The sequence below is a fragment of the Typha angustifolia genome, chromosome 1 (assembly GCF_048772165.1).
Source record: "Typha angustifolia cultivar Huaian chromosome 1, ASM4877216v1, whole genome shotgun sequence".
Classification (NCBI taxonomy): domain Eukaryota; kingdom Viridiplantae; phylum Streptophyta; class Magnoliopsida; order Poales; family Typhaceae; genus Typha; species Typha angustifolia.
The window spans coordinates 10,863,379-10,884,142 of record NC_133239.1 but is presented as its reverse complement, the minus strand read 5'-3'; the positions used below and the strand labels follow the sequence as shown (position 1 = coordinate 10,884,142).

Sequence of the window (20,764 nt, the reverse complement as noted above, 5' to 3'; positions counted from 1 at the left end):
TCACATCAGTCCTCTAGTTCTAAGATGTCTCTTCCTATTAGTTGCAATTTGACCACTTGTGTCATCTACAAATTAATGTTGGGCCCTGTCACCTTGGCAACTTTCATACCACCATGGCTTGTTTCACTGAAAGTACAGGGTCATAGTACTGGGTCTTCTGGGTTAATTTTGTTTTAACATCATGCAAGGGTTAAGATGTGTGAGTAAGGACTGAAAGTTACCTTAAGAAAACCCCAAGTTGAACAGGAGATGTTACTGGCAATGATGAATACTAAATAAGCACTGATAGGATTAAAAGATTAAATTGTATAAGGATTAAAAGACTGTTACTACACTAGGCACTGGTGAAATAGTAAGGTATACAATTTTTTTTTTTATTTCTTCTTTTTTGTGTGAGAGAGAAGCGAGAACTTAACGATGTAAAAGCAAGCTATAAAAAAATTTCGGCTTCGAAAATATAAGCAAAGCTCAACCCAAAGAGATGAAACTATATTGGCTAGTTTCTTTTGGGGCAGTAGGTGGGAAGGGGATTGTTGAACAAGAAGAGAGTAAGTTAAATGGATAGTTTGGCATCTTACCAGAATTCATACTTATAATCTCTTTAAGCCAAAGCGTCTCACATCAAATCTGTCACAATATGTGTTAAAGAAAAACTATATTGAATAAATCATATTATCATCATCTAATTACAAGATTGTAGTACATTTTTATAGTATCCCCTACATATTACCAATCTTAAACAACTCTGATGAGTAAACTCCTAATTGCAAAACAACTCTAAAAGATAAAACTCTAACTTTAAAACAACTATAAACATAACTTCAACTAGGATTCTGGAACTAAGATTAATTTGAATCCAATTCGGATATAATCTACGACAGATGTTTGATTGATGGAAGTTGCAAATCTCCAGCATCATTCTTTCTGCAGTAGTGGCTAGCTAGCAATGGGATCTCTAGAACAAAGACTTCCTTACTCCAGTTTCTTCAGGCTATTTTGAGCTTGCTTGGGTGGTTCCACTGGGAAGTATTTGATTCCTACAAGGTCACCAACTTTGCTAATAACCTGGAAAACAAAAACCAGAGATCGATGCAGTATTAGTACCATTAGAAATGTTCAACTTTCAATTTGACGAGCAGTAAGTAGGAAAGGTGGGAATCTTGAGATTTTAACTGACCTCCAGGCCTTTGATCAGGTCTTCCCTGGTGTGTGAAGCAGATATGCAGATACGAGCCCGGGAAAGGAGCAGAGGTGTTGCAGGGAATGCAACAGTCACGATAGCAACCTACACAATTGCAGGAGCAAAATTGATAATAAATGTCAATTTTTACTCATTAATGGGTATGGTAAACATAAACAAACAGGACATAATGGGCTCTGGGAGATTAACTTTTAAGCAAAAAAGTTCAGACAAATAGTCACTGTTTTTGAATAGGTTCTATTTGACAACAGATAATTACTAAATTCTGTCCCACCAAAGTTGTCCTAGATACCCTATTTCATTCTATTGATAGAGATTGTAGATCAGGTAATTAGAATCTAAAATGGTCTTGATGGAACTTATAGAGTTGGATGTGCTTTTTCTTAGCAGCAAGAATAGTACTCACATTTTCCTTGAGACACTCCCTGGAGAAGGCTGGGATTTTTCCAGGGTTGTAGAGCATTATTGGCATAACAGGTGAGTCATTGTCCCCAAGAACTTCAAAACCCATCTTCTGGAGCTCTGATCGAAAGAAATTGCTGTTCTCCCGTATGCGTGCGAGTTTCTGTGCACCTAAGGCAAGAAAGGAAATTAACACACAGGTGAAACAATGGCAGGATTGACAGCATGATTTAACTTTCTTTTGGTTACCTCTATTAGAACCATCTTCTCCGAGAACTACTGTGATCGCAGATATAACTTGTTGCACCGCAGGCGGCGACATGGAAGTTGCATAAATATGTGCTGGACATGCATATTTCAGATGCTGAATTATCTCCTGAAAGTGGAACAAGAAACCCTTTTAGCAGTTATCACTTAATTCCCTAGTTTTGATTGCATGGAGATGCCAGATGAAGTCGATGGCGGCACCGACCTTTGATGCTGCAATATATCCTCCACAAGATCCAAATGATTTTGTGAACGTTCCCATCATAATGTCTACATCAGCTGGATCCACTCCTAGGAGCTCACAGACGCCACGGCCTGATTTCCCAATTGCACCAATGCTGTGTGCCTCGTCTAGGTATGTATATGCCTGTTAGCAAAGAAGAAGAATATTGAATAACTACTCAGGTTGTCAGGAAGATTGCAGAGCTCATGTATGACTGTTAGAGATTTAGTAGAACGGAGGTTTCGGAACCTTGTATCTCTTGCAGACTGCTATGATCTCAGGAAGATTGCAAAGCTCTCCTTCCATGCTGTAGATACCTTCAATTATAACAATTATCTTCTTCCAGGGTCTATGTGTGCGAGGCTGTCCATCAGCTATCTGCTCTCTCAGCACCTCTTCTAAGTGGGAGGGAGCTATAAATTTGAGCATATAGAGAGGTTGAGTTTCATTGCGAAGAATAAAAACCACAACACTATATTAGATTAAGCTTTTAAAATAGTTGGTGAGTTATCGAGCAAAAACATACAATTATGTTGGAAAACCCGCACTGCTGCGCCCGATCCACGAGCACCATTAACAATCGAGTTATGGTTCAGCGAGTCACTAATTATCAGCCCTCCCTGCAAATGATCACAGCAAGTGAAACATTAAATCAGTGAGATTCTGACAAGGAACAAAAGAACCATGGCAAAAATATGATCTAAGAGACTGCGCAAACCTTCCCAATAAGGCAAGGAATGATGGCAGAGTTTGTAACATAACCCATGCCGAAGAGTATAGCAGCTGGTTTGCCAACAAAGCGAGCAACTAACTCCTCGAGTTCGACATGCAGCTTAGTCGTGCCTAATGCCAAGCCAAGAGAACACACTGAGTTTAAGCCAAATGTTTGAACTCTTATAATAAAATTTGCCAATATATATACAAACTAGGCAATAATAGCTCACCTCCATCTACTCGGACACTGCAGGTGCTGGGTGAGTATTTCTTCAGAGATTCAATAACACGAGGTGTGCAGTACTCATCGGCAGCAGCAAAGCCTAAGTAGTTGTATGATCCTAGGTTGAGGCATCTAGTAGTATTGGAGGTTCGTCTGCATCCACAAAAGAGAGCAATTGCATCCTCAGATTCATTCTTAAAAATTGAGATTTTGATGAGAACTAAGCTGCCAAACATATATGGAATTATAGTGAGAGAAGCACTTCTTACTGCATTGTCTTGTTGTTGTCATTTGAGTAGCGTTCAACTACATCAATCCAAGCGTCTGGTGGGCTTGCAATTGGCCGGCAAAAACAGTCCTGCAGAATCACACATATTTTCTATAAGGTTAAGTTTTTCCTAACAGCAGAAAGGAAACAAAAGAATATTTCATTGCAATTGGTCAACGAAGGCAAACCTGGACGCGAAGGTAGAGGCGGCGGACGTAGAAATCTTCGAGCCCCAAACAGATGGGCGCGTAGCAGCCCTGCTCCAGAGCGGCAATGGAACAACTCTTAGAAATCCAATCCAACAAACAGATTTTCTACCAGATGAGGGGGAAAAAGATGAGCCGAGAATGTCAGAAGGCGATACCTTGGCGTTCGTGGACTTGAGCCAATCGATGAGCTTCCGGGAGAAGTCACGCAACTGCCCGAAGGCGAAGAGGAGGCCGAAGCTGAAGAGGGTCGTCACCGCGGTGGTGTACGGCAACCTCACCATCTCCCAAGCTTTAAAGAGAAGAAGAAGAAGAAGAAGAAGAAGAAGAAGAAGAAGGAAATGGGAGGGGGATGGAGGTTGAAAGGAGAAGGTGACGAGGGGTTTAAATAGAGGAGAGTTTTAAGCGGCAATCCGCTTCTTCGCTGTCTTTTTGCTCTTCCTTTTCACATTAGAGTTAATTATATATTTATTAGATTAATATACATATATAAATTAATAGAAATAAACAGTTAAAAGAGTGATATGATTATTTAATACTTTGATGTTAGTTTTTATACAGTTATCACATAGATAAGTTAAATAAATTACTGATGCAAAACGTCTTTTAATACTCTTGAGTTAGTCTTTTTAATTGTTAAGGTGCGAGTAGAAACAGAGCTAGTTGGTCAAATAAGAGATATTTTAATTATTTTTAAAAGATAATAGGATATTTTTTATTCTTCAAGTTAAATTTAATTTTAAGTATTTCTGAGATATTAAAAGTAAATTTTAATAATAATGATGATGATAATAAGATAGTGCCACTGCAGAGATCTTCTTAGGCTCCTAAATTGACATAAGAGATCAATTAATTCATTAAATAAGGATATATATGATGCGATCTTGCCACAACTGTGGTCAAAACACATTAAATTCACCTGAAACAACCAATTGAACAAGTCCTCGTTTAAGCAAATTGACTTTCTTGCACCTACCAACAAAAAATTTCAACTCTTATTAATGGAGTGGTTGGAATAAGTCGGCCATTAACTAAGAAGTCGAGCTCTTGCAATCTCTCACGGTTCATTTAGTAACATAAATATATATATATATATAGAGAGAGAGAGAGAGAAAGTTTATACTAAGTAATGTTTAGGTTGCAATTAAGATATAAACTTGTTTCAAATGTATTCACCTAGATATATTTTTATTTATCATATATATATATATAACTCATAAATTAGAAAGAATTAATTAAATTATAATTATGACTCGTTATTAAGCAGCAAAAGAACTATATATATGGACCCTAATCCTAATCCAATTTCTTAATCAAGAACCTTTGGATTGCATGAATCGATAAGAGTAGCAAGGTCAAGAAGTGCAACTGAAGCTGTTCAAGGAATTCATACCGTTGAATCGATCACCTTGAAAAAGGGGCGGCAAGAAAAGAAAGAGAAAGATACTACACAACAAAAGTCAAAGGAAGAAGTCTACGCTGAGAAATAAATGATCTTGTTATACGTTGTGGTGTGACCGTATGTGGCTTGCAGGAAGAGGACGAGAATAGAAATAATTATTTCAGGGACGTACAACATCAGCTTGTTTAGACGTAGTCCAATTTGATTGAGATCACTCCAAAATTATACTATTTGCGTTGCGGACCGGACCAATATGGAAATGGGTTGATTATTTGGATTAAAGGGAGATCTTGATGGTGATGAAAGAGGAGGAGAAGGTGATATGTGGATAGGGATATTTGTGGTGAGAGATGAAAATAGGACGAAAGGGAAGAAGAGGTCACTCTTAGAAGAAGTAGGACCGCGACAAACGAGGAGAAGGATCTAACTAATGCAGGTTATTTGGATTAAAGGGAGAACTTGATGGTGATGGAAGGGGAGGAGAATGTGATATGTGGATGGGGATATTTGTGGTGAGAGATGGGAATAGAATGAAGGGGTAGAAGAAGTCGCTTATAGAAGAAGTAGGGTCGTGATAGACAATGAGAAAGATCTAACCAATGAAGGTTATTTGGATTAAAGGGAGAACTTGATGGTAATAAAAGGGGAGGAGAAGGTGATATGTGGATGAGAATATTTGTGGTGAGAGATGGGAATAGGATGAAAGAAGAAAAGAGGTCGCTCCTAGAAGAAGTAGGGCTGTGATAGACGAGGAGAAGGATCTAACCAATGAAGGTTAGGGGATGATGAGAAGTTAGAGCAAGAGGGAAGAAGAAGAAAAGGAGAGAGAAATAGATAGAGAGATAGGAGAAGAAGATATGATTTTCATAACATAACTCAATTAGGGTGCGCTCCACAATACTTAGAGGCTACCCCTTGGATTTAAACAATAAAAATAAAACCCTAAAAACAAAGTGTTCTTGCCGCGGAGCGTTCGAACATGAATTTCCCGTTTTCTGTATTTGCAAATACGTGCAGGCATTTGAATAGGTTTGTTCAAACAGACTCGATGCCATTTCGAATGTACAAATCTTGTTCTTTGTATTTGTGAACGCCTGCAAGCATTCGCATAGTGCGTTTGAATACAATCCCCGGTGTTCGAGTGCCCTTCGACAAAAAGCTTTATTTTATTCTAAAACAAATTTATTTCTATCGATATAACTTGGTCCAGCTCTAGTTGTATCAATCTTTCACGCTTCCGTCACCTTGGCCTTAAGGTAAGAAGTCCGGAAAGCATTCCATGATATCCTCCTCAGACTCCCATGTCGCCTCGTTGGAATGTCGTCCTAGCCACTCCACCAAGATCTCAGTCTCTAGTCGACCTTCTCAACGATGCCTCTGTCTCGCCAACACACGCACCAACTCGTATGCCTGTGTCTCCTTTACTGGATCGGGTATCTGTGTGCTCACTGCTTGATTCACCCCTACTCTCACCCACAGTAGCAATACATGAAACACGAGATGAACCCGAGATCCCTCTGACAACTCCAATCTGTACACAACAAGTCCCACTCGCTCCAATATGCGAAACAGTCCAAAATACCGATGTGCTAACTTGGGATTGCATACAGGACGTAGGGTAACTTCTCGATACAGCTAGGCTCGCACAAACACAAGGTCCCCAACCTCAAACTCCAACTTTCGATGCCGACGATCATACACTTGCTTCATGTGGTTCTAGGCCATTGTCATGTGCCCCCATAACCTCCGTAGAACCACATCCCAATCTGCTAGGTCCATCTCTGTCTCCGTCCTCACTACTAATGCCTCGGGGTCATATGTCCTCAAGGTAGGTGGTGGCCTACCATACACTATCTCGAATGGTGTCATCTCAATGGTGCTATGAAATGCAGTATCATAGGACCATTCCGCCCACGATAAGTAGTCGAGCCATCTCCTCGGTCTCTCACCCACAAAGCATTGGAGGTACTGCTTTATGCCCTGGTTCACCACCTTAGTTTAGCCATCTGTTTGTGGGCAATAGGCCGAACTGAGGTTCAACTAAGTACTCTTGAGTTTGAAGTACTCGGCCCAAAAGTCATTAATGAAGACTCGATTTTGGTCGGATACAATCGAACGCGGCATGCCGTGAAGCCTAACAATGTCGCGCACAAACACCTCTACGACCGTCCTTACTGAATATGGGTGCGCTAGGGCTGAGAAGTGAGCATACTTACTCAACCTATCTACCACCACAAATGTAACCGAGTACCCCCTCACAGAATGAAACACCCACTTTCAAAAATCATGTGTTTCTCACGTGGAGAGATCCGCGTGACTCTCCCATGATCTGTTAGTGTAATAATCTCATAAAGTATCTAAGCTAAGTCTAGAAGTACCATAATAATCCAAGCAAATAATCCAAAGTTACAATTATCACAAGTCTAAGTCTCTAAGAATACAAGTCCATACACAAATTTAAAACATAATAACCCTCGCAGAAGCTAAAGTCCAACTAAGAATAACAGAATAAATAATACTAATAGGAAAATAAATCTGCTACTCATCGATATCCGTATCCTCCATAATTAGCTCTAAAATATTTCTACCAAAAAGGTTTATTGAGCTCTAAGCTCTTTTTCGCTATATGCGATGATTCTGTTCTATACGATGATTCAGCAAACAAGTAATGATTCTGCTATGTGCGATGATTTACTAGAGCGGTGATGATATTGATGATGATGGGCTTACAAGTAGAGGTCCTTAGTCTAATGGCCACAGATAATCGGTCATATGCAGCGTCGCCAGGCATATACGGGCGATAATATCGCTAGATGGGTCACCCTCGTTACTATGTTGCTGTGTGAAATATGACATTATTGACACGGTTGTTGTGTGGACTTTAATATATTGAGTTATGATGATAAAAGTTTATTAAAAATTGCATTGTACACATTTACTTTAATATGTTGATAATTATGGCTATGCATTTTTATTTATCATGCAATACAATATTCATAGATTACTATTAGATTATACTTGCTAGGCCCTATGCTCACTGCCATTTTGATGAAAATATTTCAGAGCTAATTATGAATGATGCGGATATCGAGGAGTAGCAAATTTATTTTTCTATTAGCATTGTTTATTCTATTATTCCTAGTTAAACTTTAGCCCCTATAAGGATTATTATACTTCAAATTTGTATATGAACTTGTATTCCTAGAGGCTCGTTGAGGTCTGTGATAATTGTAACTTTGGATTATTTGCTTGAATTATTATAGTATTTCTAGACTTAGCTTAAATACTTTGTGAGATTATTACACTAACAAGTCATGTGAGAGTCACATGGATCTCTCCACATGAGGAACACGTGATTTTTGAAAGTGAGTGATTCACAGAAGGTAAGCCCTCAATAAAGTCTACGAGGATGTCCTCCTAAATCCTTAGTCGGACTTTTCCCGTTGGCATACTTCCCAAGCACATATTAACGCCCTTAGCTTCTATCGTACTCCAGGCCACGTACAACTTTATAGTAGTCTCTTGTGAGTCTGTAGGAGTCTCTTGTGTCCTGCCTCAGGGATGGAATGAAAATGTTCCATCACTCTTCATCGTAGGCCTACGTCTGTAGGTATCTGAATGCGCCCATGGTCCAAGAGCAATCTACCTCGGTTGACCATCCTAGGATGACTAGTGGGGTCATCCTCCTTCTCCTGCAAAATTCTCAAGATATCTGGATTAGTAGCTCCTGCTGCTCATATGTCATCTAAGAAAAGAAAGACAGGCACAGACAGGGCCGCTAGTTCGGTTGGTTCGGGTTATTGGGATAGCGCGTTCGCCGCTTTGTTCTCCGCTCTTTTCTTGTATTGCAGCTTATAGTCATACCCCAATAGCTTGGTGACCCACCTTTGCTGTGCGGGCGTGTGAATCCTCTGCCCCATAAAATAAGGTAAGCTCCTCTGATCTGTCCGGATCACAAATTGTCTCCCAATCAAATGGGGTCTCCACCTCGTCACACCATGCAAAATAGCAAGTATCTCCCACTCTACTGTGACCTCTCGGTCAAGGCCTTGCTAACATAAGCAATGGGCCTCCCTATCTGCATCAATACAACTCCAATTCCAGCGCTCGACACATCGCACTCAATCACGAATTGCTTGGTGAAGTTGGGCACTACTAATATCGGTGTGGACACCATTGCTATTTTAAACTCCTTGGATGCCTTTGTCACTGCATCAGTCCACTCAAAGGCATCCTTTTTCAGCAAGGCTGTCAATGGTGCTACAATCTTCCCATAGTTGGCCACAAACCTGCAATAGTAGCGTGTTAAACCAAGGAAACCACGTAGCTCCCGTACCGTCCTCGGTTGTGTCCAACTGAGCATGCACTCCACCTTGCTTGGGTCGGCCGTGACTCCCTCAACTGAAATGATACGCCCCTAAGTACTCCACTCGTTCTTCGCCCCATAGGCATTTACTTCACTTCACCTTGAGGGAATGGTCCCTCAAGAGTGCCAACACAGACCGTAGATGGTCCAAGTGCTCCTTTCAAGTCTTATTGTACACCAAAATATCATCAAAGAATACTAAAATATAAGTCGTAAGAGTAGACGAAATATGTCGTTCATAAGCCTTTGGAAGGTCGTCAGAGCATTCGTTAACCCAAATAGCATCACCCAAAACTCATGGTATCCGTCATGAGTTCGAAACGTTGTTTTGCGGACGTCCTCTGCACGCACTCGAATTTAGTGGTACCCTACACGAAGGTCCAACTTGCTGAAGTATGATGCTCTGATCAGCTCGTCTAGCAACTTCTCGATGACTGGGATCGAGTATCTATCCTTGACGATTATGGCGTTCATCGCATGGTAATCCATGCAGAAACACCAACTATTGTTCTTTTTTCTCACCAACAGAACTAGTAATGAATAGGAACTTCGGCTTGGTTGAATAATGCCCTACTCCAACATCTCCGCAACCAGCCTCGATATTTTTTCCTTCTACATGTGTGGATAGTGGTAGGGCCATACATTTGCAGGTTCAGCCCCTAGTACAATCTCGATCTTGTGATCAGCATGCCTAGCAGGTGGAAGCCCTCGTGGAGCCTCAAAGAGTTTAGAAAAGTGAGCTAATAAGCAATTCAAATCAAAATGAGTACCTAAGTCAAAGACGACTCTACGTTCTGTGGGTGCCAGCTGCAAGTAGTAGGTAATCTTGCCTATCTGTGGAGCACCAACCAACAGTCATAAAGAGGGGCTCGTTTACGTGCGAGCTACCTCAAGTCATACCACACGTCCATCTCTCCGAAATGTCAGCCTTATCTGTGAAAAATCAAATGTGACAGGACCGAGACTTTACAGCCACTAGGTACTTAGCATAATGTCAACTCCTCGAAGGGCTAGCGGGTACAAGTCCAAGGTGAAGCTATGTCCCTGCACTCGTACCACTACTCCTCGATAGACGCTGTCAACTCTAAAGCGGGTACTATCATCAATGGTCACATGAAATCCAATAGTAGGCTCGGTCTCAAATCCTATACTCCGTACCAATCTCTCATGCAAAAAGTTATGTGTGCTCCCCGTGTCAATAAGGATATGTACATATTGCTTTCGGACGAGCCCATCCACTCGTAAGGTCGTTGGGGCGCTAGTACCAGAGTACGCATGCATCAAGATCTTGGCCGGCATATCCTCCTCTACTATCTCCACAAGCTCCTCTCCAACTATCTCTTCTGTGATGTTCCCCTCCGCCTCTTCGTTATAACTACTGATCGACATGATGCTGCCCATAGCCTTGGCGCATCGATGTCCCGGAGTGTAGTGCTTGTCACACCAAAAACACAAACTCTTTGCTCATTTTTCATCCACCTGCGCTCGAGACAAGGACCGGCCCTTGGGTTGCATGCCGCCTCCTCTAAATCTGATCGTCGGTCTTAAGGTACCTCGCTATCCAAAAGAGGGCGTCGGTGGTTTCATCATGGAACTAGAGTTGCCGGTTGTGGATGCCATCCGTGACATATATTGGCTATCCTTCACGTCCAATTCATCCTCATAACTCCTTTCAAGGCAGTGTACTTCTGTTCCATCCTTGTAGCAATCTCAAAAGTCTACATTAAAGTTCACAGTTGGATTGAATAGATGTCGGTTTTTATCTCCTCGCATAGCCCCGCCAAAAATGTGCTCTTCAATGCTTCTTGTAGCCACCTTGGAAACAACGGCTACTGAGACGCTCAAAGTCTTCTTGATATGCTGCCACAGTAGTCTTTTGTGTCAATTTAGATAGTGTAGCCCCATAATCTTTATATCCAACAGCCCCAAATAGTCGAGCTAACGCAAATGTGAATGCCGTCCAATTGTCGAACGGTTGGAGGGCATGCATGGATTGGTACCAATGTAGAGCTGCATCTTCCAAATGAAAGCTCGCAATAGGTACCTTAGTTACTTCCGGTGTGCCACAACATGAAAAGTACTGCTCGGCATGAAAAATCCAATTAATAGGGTTACTTGCATTAAACTTCAGGAATTCTAGTTGAGAGGATCGTCTGCGGAGGCCATAATCGCGCCCATTGTCCATTAGAGGATCTATCCTCATTGCTGGCGGATAAAGAATGTGGATCTCCGGTCCACGACGTCTCCTTTCCTCTTCCTCGCGAGCAATCACATGTTCATCATCATATGGCCACACTACTCTCGATTCGCCCTTGTCTTGATGGGTTCATTTCTTCCTCCATCTACGCTATGGTTCACTCCTAGTGGGGCCGGATAAGATATCCTTAGTCTAGGTGAGTTGAGCAGTAATGCATCCATCTGCCCTGGAAAAACTCTCCTCATCGGCGGAGTATTATTGGCCACTAGTGTAGTTACGACGAGTTCTTCTGATGTCAGCTCTCTATGCGATATCATACGAATCTCCTCATGTAGGGACTACACAAAGACTTCTTGCATTCGTTGTTGGTGTTAAGTCGAGTCGAGTCTATTTATCATTTAATTGATTCATGTTTATGTAAGGCCTTAATGCAAGTCTAATTAAATCATGTAAACCTCTAAAGTAAATCCTAGTTCGAGTTATATAAATTTTTAGGGCTAGTCCGAGTAGGACTTATTGTGCCCGACTTCTATATAAAGAGAGGTTGGGTTGCTTTATTTAATCAGCCAAGTATTTAGAATTAATTAAGTTTAGTTATTTTTTTATTATTGAATTTATCGTTTTTATTATAGCCGTTAGATCGTCTTCATCTTTATAGGAGTAGATCGTAACTGGTTAACCCTTCTAAGTATCTAAACTCTAGCGACCACCTTCCTCCAGCTGCCACCATACTATACGGCTGTCCATCATCACCCTTGGTCGGTCGTCATCCTCCGACAACCGCCGCAACGTTAGATATTTACTGTTCCGCCCTATTTCTATCTCCATCCACTATTTTATTTATATCTTTTCATCTAGACCTCTGATTTAGGTGAAATCAGAATCATTAGAACCATAACTCATGAGGATATCACTATCTAATTTTTGATAATTTTCTTATATTTAGATCAGTCCAAATTTGGTTTATAACAAACCCTTATCAACCGAGAGAAAAAAAAAACACGAATCATCTCCACAAATCAAAATTGTTAGATTATAAAAGATAGATATAAAATAACTTACAAGTAATTTCACTGCTCAACAGCCACAACACTCTTTCCATGCTTGTCGTCAACACAAAAGCACCATTTTTCCCACTTAATAACACTGTGTCGGTCATCCTCTATATTGCAAATAGTTGGTATCTCTTGGATGCACCCTAACTGGCGCACAACAATATCCAGGTGCTGCCACTAGACCACATTCTCAATACAAAAGTCATGACGTCAGGAGTGATATGTGTGGATGTGTGCTCCTATGATATGCTTCGATGTGATCGAGTCACATCACCCAAATGCGTGAGTTCGACGAGCACAAAGATGAGGTTTATTCCATTTTGCTATTCCAAAAGCTTATTCCGCGTTTGACATGAGTTTTCTTTTACAAAATAGAGTTTATTTCTGAATACGACACTTATTCTGTCTAACCAAACAAACCATGCATCTAAAGAACACGGGAACTAGTTGATGTAAACGTGTCTCCCAATCCAACATGACAGCTACTTCAATTGAATGAACCTTAGGAGGGTTTTCAGGAAAATATAGCGAATAAAATAACCCATAAAGTCGAGAGTAGAAAAGGATGATGGAAATCAATGCTTCAATAGATTCCATCGCACAAGATGAAGCTAAAGATTAGCTTTTGCAGAACAAAAAGACAATCCAAACTCGAAAGTGGGTAAAGTCCCACCTTCCATTAGCTAGATTCGAAAACGGGAAACTCACCTCCGATCTGTTGTTACGTATTATCATAGAAAGCATGTCAGCAGTGGTAAGTAGATTTTAAGTATTTAAATTGTGTTATCCAGTTAACATGGCAATTAATATTTTATTTGGTTTTATACGAGAGTTTTAAAGTCTCTTACTAAATTAACGACTTATAAAATAGATATATTAATTCCTGACTAGGAAAATAGTGTTTATATAAATTCTTTTTTTTGCTTAGTGATTTATACATGGAAATTGATATCCCAGTTCAAAGACTTTGTTAAATTGGGCGGACCCGATCAACTCAACTAGACGCGTAGAAAAGTTGGCGGGAGACTTAATACGACCGAGGACTCTCAATCTACAACCTCTAACTTGACTTTTTCATCCCCATTTGCCGTCGATATATTTTCTCAGCAGGATAACTTAAAAGGTAAACATATAGAACATAATACATCATGACGTAGAGTTCATTCAGAGATAAGCACTCTGTCCACAGGGGTTAATAGTAGTAGTACATCAAGAACTATTATGAGATAACTGATTCGTCACTTTAACTAAACCAACTCCTATTACCATTACTAACTAATAATCTAAGTCACAACAAGTCCATCTACAAAAGAACAAAAAGAATAACCAGATTAATTAGTCTTGATTAATTGCCCTTAATATAAGCCAGATCCAGCCTCTGCCTTCTTCGTTTGCAAACCCTAGAAAGAGAACCGTTCCAAGTTATTAAGGTTGAGTCACATCCAAATTCTCCTTCTTGACCGACGCCACCTCGAATTCCTTCTCATATGGACCCACAGAGCTCAATCTGCACGTTTAGAATTAACCCAATTTATACTTGGTCAGATGCTAGCTTGGCTATGGCTCAAAGAATAGACCATTGACTCAATCAGAGCAACACAAGTCTAATGCTTATTCCTAGATTCGAACTACTTCCGGCTACTCCCCCTCGTCCAGAAAAATTGGACCCCTGTGGTTTATTCTTTATCGAGTCCCCACACCAACGTCAAAATGATCACGAGTAGTGTTATTCTTTTCTATAATAAAACATGTGGATAGTTATATATATGCGAGACTTTAATTTGTGGGTGTGGGTTTAGTCCACCTTATCCCGTGTGAAGTCGTTGTCGAATTAACTCGGTGTCCTTTTGTCAAAGTAAACTAAAACAACAATAAACAAAAACACGTTGAAACCATTAATGAAAGTCTCTGATATGATATCGTTGTTGTTTGATTATTTTGAGTCCTATTTGTGGGTGTGGGTTTCTTCTCTTTTCATGGTTACATTTTTATGATTTTCTAACAATCTTCAACACGTTACCTAAAAAATGTCACATAGTGATGACTCTTCAATTACTAAGACCTTCATAACTTGTAAGTTTAAAATGTATCTAACAACGAAAACTTAAATTATGAACGAAAATAATATTTGCCGGACAATCTTTTTAAAATAATAAAAATATACTCATATATATTTTAATAGAGTGAAGGAATCTAAAACGATAGAAAAAGATTAAATGCATGAACTTGTTCATTTAATAAACTAGCTCAAAGTTTTAAGTGAACAAGATTAAATGCGCGAAGTATGCGTCTAGTTACAATCTATCATCGAAGATTAAATGGTAGGACTACTGCATTTGTTGCATGAACTGCATAATAAAGTAACCAAACAGGTATAATTTGCAGAAAATGATTTAAAACTCGTATCCAATTTAGTTGGAAGCTAATAATTCTAAGACAAGATAATTTTCTCTTTACGAGAGCCATTACTGATTAATTTTTTTTTTTAATCATATTTGGAGCGTTGCATGCTTTGATACACGTGTCGGTCTAAATAAATGCCGCATGTGGTAATCATGCAATGTCCAAGGCCGTGAAAGTAATTTAATACGATGACTCGTTTTTAATGTAAGTAATAAAATAACAAAGAAAATTAAAATTTAAAAAAAAAAATTGAGGAGGAGTTGGGGGGGGGGGGGGGCGGTGACCAGACCGCTACCTTACCTTTGCTTGCGCCTCGCGAGGAATCGCTGCAGAGACATCTTTCTGGCAATGGGAAGGTCTGACAAAGGAACGAGGCGAAAGTTAAAGTTAATTCTATTTTAAGTAATAAAACGCCATAATATCATCCTATTTTGGGAAAGGGGGTGGGTCGGCTAACCTCCGGTAAGTCTACCGGGAAGTCCGTTCTCGAGTCCGAAACGGTCCTTGACGGAAACCTCTCCCGCCTTCCTTATAATGCTTTCCGCCTATGTATACAATTATTTTTTAAAAAAAAAAATACTATTAATAGAAAAAATAAAAGTAAGGTAATGAAGCGAACCTTATCGTGTGAGACGTTAAAGACGGAGACCGTGCCGTTAAAGAAGATCGTTAACGGAGCCGTTCCCGGCGATGACGGGATCGGAGAACCAGAGCTAAAAAGAACGATAAAAAACACGAATAAATCACCAAAAATGGAGGGGGGGAAGAGAAAATCTCCTGAGTGGGATCGAGGAGGGAAACCTGGAAGCGGAGTTCAAGATCGGGATCGATGGCGCCGGCAAGCCGGAGAGGAAGCCGGAGGCCATGACGCTCCTCAGGAGCTTCGGATTTCTCGAGATTGCGCTCTGGATCTCTACACGAGGCAAGCGTCGATGAGATCAGGTGGTGTCCACAAGGGTTAGAGATCAAGAAGTAGATATACACACACAGAGAGAGCGAGAGAGAGAGAGAGAGAGAGAGAGAGAGAGAGAGAGAGAGAGAGAGAGAGAGAGAGAGAGAGGAACCTCTGATGGAGGATCTTTGGAGCTTAGCAGCGGAATTCTCCTTCTCGATGCCGAAGAAATCGAGCTCCATCGTCGCTCTCGCCATGGATCAATCGAAGAGAGAGAGAGAGAGAAAGAGAGAGGAGAGAAAGGAATGGTGGAATTGGGGAACACGAGAGTAGTGGTTTTAAATGCGAAAGCGGAAGAAGAGAAAGGAAAGCACGAGCAGCTCGAGCTATAACAGCACGTCTTCCATGAGACGGGAAGGGGAAATTACTTCGCAACCTCGCTGGTACTTATTGGCGCTCCTAAAGGACGATTTTGCCTTTCCTCGTCATCGCAGAGGGTACTTTCCAATTCACACCCTATCATTTCCTTATTTCTACATCAACACCTACGGTTCTTTCAACGATAAATAAATATAATACTTATTTTCCTAAAAATTAAACTACACCGAAACGACCTTTCGTTCGACCTTAATTAGGTGCCGCGTTGTAAGCAGGTCCACTACTCCACTGTTCCTTTTAAATAGTAAAGAAGAAAAGAAAATTAAATAGGTGAAAGGGGGGGGGGTGTTAAGGAGAAATTTCCGCCGAAGACTTGGTCTGGCCGTTGTTGGTGAGGTAAGGGCAATTTGGTCAATTGGCGCGAGGGCAGTCTGGGGATTTCGGAGGGGGCTCGCCTCTCGTGTTGGCGCGAGGGTAGCAGTGAAGGGTGTCACGCGACCGTCGTGGGAACGTGACTATTTGGTGGGGCTGACACGTGTCGGTAGGATTGGAGGGGCGCGGGGCCGCGGGATCCGGTGGGTCCCGAACGGGGTTCGTGGCCGCGGCGGCGGAGGAGGAGGCGAGCGTCAAACGCGCTCGCCGTACTCGAACCGATTACCTAGCGGCGAGGAGGATCTCCTGCAGCACCGGATGCAGGAGTTTCCTGCACCACTGTATTGGTTTTTGGCCAAATCACCCCAGTTTGTACTTCAAAGTGGAGCATTAGTTTTCATCCAAAACTAGAGGTGTGAGTATTTGAATAAATGTGGTTCATTGGCTATAATATCTTTTGGGTCATAAGTTACTAATTGACTAAATTATCTCTACCATCCTAATATTAAATTGTATTTAGGGATGTTTATATAATTGCCACTAAGAAACTTTTAAAATATCATAATTGTCACCAAATTGTTAAACACTTTCAGAAATATTATTCAGTTGGTTAAATCTAATTAATCATGATTAAAATCAAACTTTAATTAAAAAAATATTTTTTTCTTGTAATAAAAATTGTTGGTAAATATCTTATAATCTAAACTTCAAGAAATAAGAATAATTTAGTCATTTATATGTGTAATGTTAGCCTTAACAAAAATTTAATAGAAACGTTACGCTAAAATTTACCATAATGGTAATTCAGAAAAGAGCCAGAAAATTTTAGCGGTAAATATGATATTCTAAAAGAATATAATGATGCTTATGATATTTTGAAAGTTCTTAGTGGCGGTTACCGTAAAAAAATCCTTTTTTTATTTACGTAGGGGTACTTAAGGCTTTTCACATCCCTAATAACTGTTGACTGCGAGAAGAGTTTAGTGCTTAAATTTAAATTACTCAAAGATAACTTATTGCAAACCTCAAGGATTTTAATACTTAAATTTAAAGTATATGCTAATAAGTTAAAATCAGATAAAATTGTAGGAAGGTAAGCTGCCATTTATGCCTTGTTTGCTTGCCTAAGATGGATATTATTCTATTAGATAGATTATATTTTTATACTCGAGGCATATCAATTGGTTATATTGAGTTTGGGAATTTAATGTGGGGTGATCTTATGTGGATAAATCTTAGCGTATTATTATTATATGTGGGTTAATATATCGATCACACGCATTCAGTAACTATGATTATAGTTACTCAAATTCTATGATTTACTATATTCTTCTGGGGGTGAGATCTGACTTGCCTGATATAATTGTAATTAACCAGCATCCGAACTGACCCACATTGATAGACCTGCACCAAATCTGTACACTTTAAGTAGATACTCAAAGGAGCTTTAATAAAAATCTAATGACTTCATAATCATTCAGAATCTAGAAAGTCTAACATTAGGTACAAAAATATCCAAGAAGTTGACAAATTTGCCATTTATAAGTAGCCAAATTTTTCTTTTTTTATAATTTCTTTTACTTCTTAAAGGTGAAGATTAGACTTTAGATGGTCAATAGTTATAGATGTTTTGGCATTCCCTACTACCTTTTTTTGGGACACATGTAGAATTGACTCTAATGTAGCACAATAGTCTGCATAAAGTTTTTGTTTTGAGTTTTGCTACTAACTTGCAATAACGCTTCCTAGACAACCCTAATAGAGTGCTCTACTAGGGTTTAGATGGCCCCACTGCCGAGAGTCTTCCTCGTCACCTCTAGTAACTTCTCTCCTCTCTTATCTGCCTAGCTAAAGACTAGACAAAAGGGAGAGCAATATCCTCCTCATAGTAGGCTTTTCTCCCCTCGCCAAGAGAGTCTTCTTCATCGCTAAGAGGGCCTTCGTTTCACCACGGTATTAGCCGAGTACTGTGGATCCCGCTAGTTTTGGTCTTTAGTCGTCTGCACCAGCAGTCGGTCCAGGTCTCAACTCGTTTGCACCTTGCTTCATGCTTTGTCGTTGCCCTATTTAGGTTACCATATGTTTTATTAAAAACACTGGATTCTATCAAAATTTTCTTTTTTTACAATTTATTTTACTTTTTAAAGGTGAATATTAGACTTTAGGATGGTCAATATTTATAGATGTTTTGGCATTGCCTACTACTTTTTTTGGACACATGTTGAATTGACTCTAAGGTAGCACAATAGTCAGCACAAAGTTTTTGTTTTGAGTTTTGCTACTAACCAGCAATAACGCTTCCTAGACAACCCTAATAGAGTGCTCTACTAGGGTTTAGATGGCCCCACTGCCAAGAGGGTCTTCCTTGTCGCCTCTAGTAACTTCTCTCCTCTCTCATCCGCCTAGCCAAAGGCACTATCCTCCTCATAGTGGGCTTTTTCCCCCCCTCGCCAAGAGAGTCTTCCTCGTCGTTAAGAGAGCCTTTGTTTCACCACAATCTTAGAGTAGTGTGGATCTCACTAACCTTGGTCTTACTCATCCACATCAGTCGTCGATCCAGGTCTCAACCCGTTTGCACCTTGCTTCATGCTTATCATCTTTTCTGAGAATGACTCTCTCCACTTTCCCATTTGTTTTCTTTTCTTCTTTGTTCATTCTAGGTTTTATTCCGAAATTCATAGGTTCTCTTAAATGGGGTCTTCATATGTTTTATTAAAATCACTAAACTCTATCACTAGTGAGTTTGTATTCCTACTTGGGCTTGCTCTTTGGTTTAGTACTCAAAGTGCTGCCCAATTGGCCAAGTAAGAGACTTGCTTCTAGAGCATCTGCTCTATCTCCTCTACTATTATTGTGTTTGAGTATTTGTTTTGATACTTATTTTCACTGTTGTTCGATCTATAACACAACTAAGTGTAGGGCTTATTCTTAGGGCTCTTGTCCTATTCCCCTTTTCTTCTATTGGATCAAATTATAATCGGTTGAATGAATTATATGATCAATCTATGAACTTTCTTAAGAACAAACAAATAGATTGTGTTCCTAAGAAGGTAATTATTTTTTTTTCATATCTCTATTAATAGTTAATTACTAAACGCAGCTTGGTGTAAACCACAAAAAGAGTTAAATGGATTCCTATATTCTTTTGGGGGTGCGATCAAAGTCGTGAGATACTTTTGCATTCAACTTAGCATCCCAACTGGCTCACACTGGTAGACTTGCACAAAAATTGCACTGTATTAGTAGATACTCAAAGGAGCTCTAATAAAATTTATGACTTAATAATCGTCTAGAATCTAGAAAGTCAACATTAGGTAGCATATATCTCCAAGACGTTGACAATTTTGTCACTCATAAGTACCCAAAACTTTACCTTTTTTACAATTTCTTTTACTTGCCAAAGGTGAAGATTAGACTTTAATAGATGGTCAATAGTTATAGTTGGTTTGGCAGTGCCTACCTTTTTTTAGGGGCACATGTTGAATTGACTCTATTAAGGTAGCATAATAAGCATAAAATTTTTGTTTCTAATTTTGCTAATAACTCGCATGAACGTTCCCTAGTCGACCTTAACAAAGTGTTCTACTAGGGTTTAGACTTTTCTCTCTGCGTCTTGGATCTTCCCCACCACCTCCAGCAATTTCTCTCTTCTCTCTTCTCTTTTGGCTAGGCAGAGAGGAGAGCGGTTTCTTCCCTGTAGTAGGTGTTTTCTCTCTTGTCAAGAGAGTCTTCCCCGCTGCCTTTGGCAACTTCTCTCCTCTCTCCTTTGCTTAGCAGAGGGCTAGGGGAAGAGGAAAACGATTTTTAAAGCTTTTCTGTTCTTATTCTCTCTTCCTCTCTATCATATTTCTTTCCTCTCTATAGTCCTTCTTTCTCCCTCGTTATCACCCGCTCACATCTCCTCCCTTATTCACATTGGCATCATCTATCTCACCTTGGCTCCATTCTTGGCTATCCGTGTTGCCACTACCTAAGCAGAATACCGAAGCACTAGCCCTGATCCCCTCCTCGGCATTTCGTTTTGCCATAATTTGAGCCGAGTACTATAGATCTCTCTCAATTTTTATCCATTCGCACTAGCTGCCAACCTCGATCTTGACCTGTTCGCACCTCACTTCATGCTTCACCGCACCTCGCCTTACTTCCTGCTCCACCAATTGCTAGGATCTACCATGGATTTGCCTATTTAGATTAT

The 20,764-nt window shown here is 40.1% G+C and overlaps 2 protein-coding genes across 2 annotated transcripts; both read right to left on the bottom strand.

Moving 5' to 3' along the window:
- Nucleotides 1-661: 661 nt before the first annotated feature.
- Nucleotides 662-13,512, bottom strand: LOC140759258 (long chain base biosynthesis protein 2a). Its single transcript, XM_073095769.1, has 12 exons — nucleotides 3,663-13,512; nucleotides 3,487-3,555; nucleotides 3,300-3,388; nucleotides 3,038-3,183; nucleotides 2,812-2,936; nucleotides 2,620-2,713; nucleotides 2,343-2,506; nucleotides 2,076-2,237; nucleotides 1,853-1,979; nucleotides 1,608-1,774; nucleotides 1,178-1,285; nucleotides 662-1,065 (listed from the first exon to the last, which is right to left on the bottom strand). The coding sequence occupies exons 1-12, from the start codon at nucleotides 3,786-3,788 to the stop codon at nucleotides 973-975; spliced, it is 1,470 nt and encodes a 489-aa protein (XP_072951870.1). The 5' UTR covers nucleotides 3,789-13,512; the 3' UTR covers nucleotides 662-972.
- A 144-nt stretch (nucleotides 13,513-13,656) lies between these two features.
- Nucleotides 13,657-16,242, bottom strand: LOC140759276 (protein TIFY 9). The gene is made up of 6 exons (XM_073095792.1): nucleotides 15,992-16,242; nucleotides 15,729-15,840; nucleotides 15,547-15,640; nucleotides 15,385-15,472; nucleotides 15,228-15,285; nucleotides 13,657-14,031 (listed from the first exon to the last, which is right to left on the bottom strand). The coding sequence occupies exons 1-6, from the start codon at nucleotides 16,074-16,076 to the stop codon at nucleotides 13,950-13,952; spliced, it is 519 nt and encodes a 172-aa protein (XP_072951893.1). The 5' UTR covers nucleotides 16,077-16,242; the 3' UTR covers nucleotides 13,657-13,949.
- Between the last annotated feature and the right edge of the window lie 4,522 nt (nucleotides 16,243-20,764).